Source organism: Belonocnema kinseyi, chromosome 4, assembly GCF_010883055.1.
Source record: "Belonocnema kinseyi isolate 2016_QV_RU_SX_M_011 chromosome 4, B_treatae_v1, whole genome shotgun sequence".
Lineage (NCBI taxonomy): Eukaryota > Metazoa > Arthropoda > Insecta > Hymenoptera > Cynipidae > Belonocnema > Belonocnema kinseyi.
The window spans coordinates 882489-889075 of record NC_046660.1 but is presented as its reverse complement, the minus strand read 5'-3'; the positions used below and the strand labels follow the sequence as shown (position 1 = coordinate 889075).

The window sequence follows — 6587 nt, the reverse complement described above, 5'->3', positions numbered from 1 at the left end:
ATACATGAATTAGTAACCAAATAGTTCAATTTACAGTTTAAAAATTATTTTTTTTAGCTGAAAGTGTAACTTCTCCATTTTTAGTTGAAAATTGATTTTTTTTAAATTAAAAGTTGAACCATTTGTTTGCCAATTCATGTATTTGATTTAAAATTCATTGTTTTTATGGAAAATTGATCTTTCTGGTAGAAAATTACATATTTGATTGAAAATTCAAAAATAAGATCGGAATCCGTTCTCTCGTCTTTCTTCGCGTTTTCTGCGCGTCACCCCCACTCTTGGCTACTGCTGGAGCGCTCGTTCGGTTCTGCTTTTCGAGCCTTCAATTTCCAACCAACAAAAAAAACCAGATTTTCAATAAAATAGGTAATTTGCTACCAAAGAGATGAATCTTTAACAAGAACGACGAATTTTCAATAAAATACATGAATTAGCAAACAAATGGTTTAATTTTAATTTAAAAAGATAAATTTTATACCCAAAATGGAAGTTACATTTTCATTTTAAAAAATTAATTTTAAACAAAAGAGATAAATCTGCAAACAAGAAAAAATCAATTATGAACAAAGTAGCTCAATTTTTACCCAAGGAGTTGAATTTTGAACCAAAAAAAATGTTTATTTTCAATCATACAGAATTAAATTAAGAAAAAACGTAGTGTTTTAAACAAATTAGTTAAATTTTCAATCAGAGATGAATTTTTAATAAAAAAGACGAATTTTCAAAAAATACATGAATTTTAAACCAAACATGGAATAGTTAAATTTTGAGTTAAAAATATTAATTCCAAATAAGAGTATCTTTAACAAAATAAAATGAATTTTAAACAAAGTAACTCAAATTATTTTAAGCGGTTGAATTTTCAACCAAGAAGAATTTTTACTGTAAATCAAAAACAGTTAAATTAAGAAAAGTAGAATTTTCAAAAAATACATGAATTGTTAACCAAACAGTGCAATTTTTAATTTAAAAAGTTAAGTTTTATACCAAAAATAGAATAGTCTCATTTTCAGTCTAAAAAATTAATTCTAAACAAAAGACTAATTTTAACCAACAACAAAAATCAATTTTCAACAAAGTAGCTCATTTGTTTAACCAAGTAGTTGAATTTATAACCAAAAAGGATTTTTATTTTAAAAAAAGACAGTTATATTAAAAAAAAAATTCTCAAGAAAACAGCTCAATTTTCATTTAAAAAAAAAGATCAATCGTCAGTCGCAAAAAACCAATTTTTAATCAAAAACGTGAATTTTTAACAAAATAGTTCAGTTCTCATTTGAAAGGGATACATTTTTAAACGAAAAATAGAATAGTTAAATTTTCAATTCAAAAACTTAATTTTAAGCAGAAAAGATGAATCTTAAACAAAACAAAAAAAAATCAATTTTTAACAAAGTAGCTCAACTTTGAACTGTTAGTTGAATTTTTAATTAAAAAATAACTTTTATTATAAAAAAAGCAATTAAATTCAACAAAAAAATAAGAAATTTTTCAACAAATCAGTTTAACTTCGAACCAAAGAGGCGAATCTTTAAAAAGAGACTAATTTTGAATAAAATACATAAATCAATAAACAAATGATTCCGTTTTTAACAAAATAGTTGAATTTTCAATCATACAGACGAATCTTTAGCCAAAAAAAATTATTTCTCAACAAAGTAGCTTACATTTTAACCAAGTAGTTGAATTTTGAACAAAAAAGATTTTTATTTTATATTAAAAACAGTTAAATTCAACAAAATAATTGCATTTTCAAACCAAAGAGTTAAATTTTCAAACAAAAAATACGAATTTTCAATAAAATTTAAAAATTAGTTACCAAATAGTTCAATTTTCAATTTAAAAAGATCAATTTTCAATTGAAAAAATGGAATAGTATGATTTCCAGTTTAAAAAAATTATTTTTCAATCAACAAATTAAGGAAGAATTTTCAACTAAATAGATAAATTTTTAACTAGAGAGATGAATCTTCAACCACAAAAGCCGAATTTTAAATCAATTACCTAGATTTCAAGCAAATAGTTCCTATTTCAATCCAAAAGTTGAATAGTTGAAATTTAAGTTAGTAAAATTAATTTTCAACCAAAGAGATGCAATACGCGTTTTTGTGCCTTTTTCGAGAAAATCAACTTTGAAATATTCGCCACAGGCCATATGGAGTTTGGCGAAAAAAATCCCACGCGGCCGGTGGCTCAGGTATTAGCGCTTCTGCTTCATTCCCGGAAGGTTGCGTGTTCGATTCTCGCTGCCTACACTTTTTTTCATTTATCTTTTTTTTATTGAAATGTATATAAATATAATTTCCTTGAATAATCTTACAAAATTTTACAAATAATACTTTCTTTAATGCCCCTTTTCACATAAACACTGACTTTTTTTTAATTTTATCACGTTTTTCGCAAACAGATTTTTTTTCTATAAATGCTATTAATTTTTCCATAATGTTTAACAATTTTATTAAAAAGTAGAAGTATGAGTAGGATTTTTAAACGAAAAATAGTTTTTTAAAATTAATTCTTATCTTTGATAATTCTAAGTCTCGGAATATATTTTATTTACAGACGTACTCCGGTCTCTTCTGCGTCGTAGTTAATCCATACAAGAGACTGCCAATTTACACAGAAAAAATTATGGAAAGGTATAAGGGAATCAAAAGGCACGAAGTTCCACCACACGTTTTTGCCATTACAGACACTGCCTATCGCTCGATGCTACAAGGTAAGAAAATGTTTACTATTTGCTGAAAACAGTACTTTTCTCTATCCCCCCCCCCTTTCCTCCTATTTTTCTGAAAAATCTGTTATAATTCCTATATTTGAAAATTTTGTGGATGTTTCTCCCTTTTTTTAAGCTACAAGTTTTTTGAAAAGAATTGTAAGAAATTGTTAAGCAATTTAAAGGAACGGATTGTAGAGCTCCAAGAAGCAGCAATTTTCTAAGGTATCTTAAGAGAATGAAAAAATATTAATATTACGATCAAAGGAAAAAAAAATTGTCGACAGCTATTGGAAATTCAACTACTGAAAATTGTAAGAAATTGAATATTTAATTTTCATCATTTGGAAGTTATCTGTTAAAAATTCTACTGCCGAAAATTCAATTTTCAACTGATAAAAATTCAAGAAATTTGAGGGAAATTTAAAATTCAATTGCTGAAAATTGAAGGAAATGAAATTGTTGGAAATTCTAGTTTTGAAAATGAAAGGAAATACAATTGCAAGTGTAGCATTTTTAACACTTGTTTCTAATATAAAATTAGTTTTTTCCTCGAATTTTTAACAGTTGAATATTGAACTAGTAAACATTTTAATGCTAAAAATTATAGGAAATTGAACATTTGATTGTTGATTATTCAATTTTTAACGACTAAAAATTTACGCGAATTTTATATTGAAGAAAAATCGAAGTGCTGAAAATTGAAGAAAATAAAACAACTGGAAATTCTATTTTTAAGAATGGAAGGAAATAAAGTTGCGAATTTAGCATTTTTAACACTTGTTTTTAATTTAAAAATTTACTTTTTTCTTGAATTGTCAAAGGTTGAAAGTAGAAGAATATTGAATTGTCAATTATTCAAAATTTAAGTTTTGAAAATTTATTTTTGGCAATTGAAAATGTCAATTTCCAACTGATTGAAATTTAAGAAATCTGATGTAAGTTGAAAATTCAACTCCTGAAAATACTGAAAATTAACTAAAATGTTATATTGAAGAAAATTCGACTGCTGAAAATTAAAAAAAAATTCAACTGATGAGAATGAGAGAAAATTGAAAATTCACAACAATTTTCAATTCATGGAAATTTAACTACTGCAGATTTGAAATTGAATTTATAACTGCTGGAAATTCAATTGCTAAAAATGGTAGAAAATTAAAAATTTAGCTATTCGAAATTCTGTTTTCATCATTCGAAAATTTGACGCTTAAAAATTTCGCTGATGAAAATTCTATTTTCTTCTATTTTCAACAGTTCAATGTGCAACTGATGAAAAAGTTAAAAATCCGAATTTAATTGAAAATTCCACTGCCGGGCATAGAAGGAAATAAAACTGCTGAAAATACAAGTTTTGAAAATTGAAGAAAATACAGTTGCAAAATAAAAATTTGTGATGCCTGTTTTTAATTAAAAATGTGTTTTTTCTCGAATTTTCAACTTCTGTAGGTAGAAGAAAATTCACAATTTAATTTTCAACTACTGAAATTTCGCGAGAATTTTTTATTGAAGAAAATTCAACTGCTGAAAAATTAAGAAAATTCAATTTTCAATATTTGTAAATGTAACTGTTAAAAACTCAATTGTTGAAAATTCAACTTTTAAATTGGTTTTGGAAATTCAATTTTTTTAAATTGTAAATTTAACTGTTAAAAATTAAATTTCATGTTATGATAATGAAAGAAAACTCAAAATTGAACTTTAAAAAATTCAATTATCAAAATTTGGAAATTTAACTGTTAAAAATTCAATTTTTAACATTTGGAAATTTAACTCTTAAAAATGTAGGTGTCGGAAATTCAATTTTGAACGTTTATATTTTAACTGTTAAAAATTCACCCTTTAATTTTCAAGTAATGATAATTAAAGGAAACTAAAAAATTGAACTGTTGGAAATATCATTTTCAACATTTGGAAATATGACTCTCGAAAATTCAAGTGTTGAACATTCAATTTTCAAAATTTGGAAATTTAACTGTTAAAAATGCAATGTTTTTCAATTTTTTAAAGTTTAATTTTCAACTGATTAAATTTAAAGAAAATTGAAAATCGAAGGAAAATGGAAATTCAGCTTCCGAAAATGGAAAGAAATGAAAAATGTGAGAAAAGAAGGAATTTTGTATTAAAAAAGTGTTAAAAATGTTATATTTATGTAATTTTACATGATGATTTAATAAATAAACATATGAATCCATAAACATTTTTTTGTTGTTGTTTTGTTTGAAAAAGTAGATTTTGTATATAAGTAGAGTCTAATAATCTCCTTGTTAAAAAAATTACGACCCAAAGGAAAAAAAAACAATAAATAGTTAAATGCTTTTTTGCTTATAATATTTTATTTATCGCATGATTCAAGAAGTTATGAGTGACCTAAAAAAGTCACGATATAAAAAACAACGAATTGTCGACGATTTGCACATAAATAGAAAAAAATCTAATATGATCAAATCAAGATTGTCCAAAAGGAGAAAGAAACTATCTCAGATTTAATTGAGATACTTTTGTTTTTCTAACATTTAATTTATAAAAAAATTTATTGTAATAATAATAACCTAGTAAAAGAATAATGTTCTTATTTTGCTAGAATTTTATTGAACTGCTGGATCATTGTGATCATTGTATTTTTTCTTAACAATAAAGACGGAATTCCAAATTTTTAAATAAAAAATTTGAATAAATCAAATTTATAAGAAATAATCGGTTTAGTTATTATGGTCAATTGCACACACATTATTTAAATTTGACATAGCACGTAAATCGTTAATTAAATAATCGAATTGCTTCTTTAGAAATTGAATTGCAATATAAATTTTATTTGTTGCATGAAGCGGTTGAATAAATCAATCCAAGAGTTTTCCTGATCATTTTTTATGAATGAAATTGATCTATTTCAGATCGTGAGGACCAATCAATTTTGTGTACCGGAGAATCCGGTGCTGGTAAAACCGAAAATACGAAAAAAGTCATTCAGTACCTGGCATACGTTGCTGCTTCGAAACCAAAATCGAACGCGGTAAGCTATCAGAGAGAAGCCAAATTAATAATTAATATATAATTGCCCCCGCCCCTCTGCCCCTCCCTCGATATTATTCTGCCTTGGGATCTAATTATTTTCCAGTGCATTTTCTACGAAAATGCATTTCAGGCCTATACTTTTAATTTGAAGAATTTTAGGGAATTTAAAAATATTCCTAGGATTTTTTTTAAATAATAATTTTATTAATTTGACGTGATTTTAAAGCTTTTGAAATATTGTAGGATACAATTTTTTTTTTAGAATTTCTGAAGATATGGAACGATTTCTGCAGAGCGTGTGAGATTTTAAAAGATTTCCGAAGATTTTCAATGATTTCAAGGGATTCATAATATTATTTTATATTTATTTTATAACATTTTAGTGCGTTTCAAAGAATTTATTCATGCGAAGTTGAGGTATTTTGTAGGGTTTTAAAGGTTTGAAGAGATTCGGAATTCACCCTGAATTCTTTGGAATTTTATAAATTCATTTGAATTAATACTAAATTTTTTTTTAAAGTTTTTTATTTCATTGATCCTGAGGATCAATTGGTCAAATGATCAAACAGAAAAATTTGCCCAAGTTTAATTTCAACAGTTTTGTAAATAATTGAAGTATAAAAAACTGAAAAATAATTGATTTGACAAAACACTTTTAAATCTGTTCAAAATTGGATAATTTCCAGATTGTAACTGTTTGAATTCGAAAGTCTTAATACGAATTGAGATTAATACAATATCATTTGAGACTCCGGAGTCTATAACCACGCATAAAATTTGCCTGGCCGCTTCAGGCCGCTCGAGTTGGCCCCTGATGGCTTGAAAATCAGTTTTCGAAAATTCAACTTTTTAAGATATC

At 25.5% G+C, this 6587-nt stretch overlaps 1 protein-coding gene across 3 annotated transcripts in view; it reads left to right on the top strand.

Moving 5' to 3' along the window:
• The window catches only part of LOC117171671 (myosin heavy chain, non-muscle), a 180284-nt gene that overhangs the window by 114351 nt on the left and 59346 nt on the right, over positions 1-6587 (top strand). For all 3 annotated transcript variants that reach the window (XM_033359183.1, XM_033359184.1, XM_033359182.1), the window contains 2 exons: positions 2563-2719; positions 5608-5726. In XM_033359183.1, coding sequence (XP_033215074.1) covers positions 2563-2719; positions 5608-5726 — 276 coding nt within the window. The remainder of the gene's footprint in view (positions 1-2562; positions 2720-5607; positions 5727-6587) is intronic.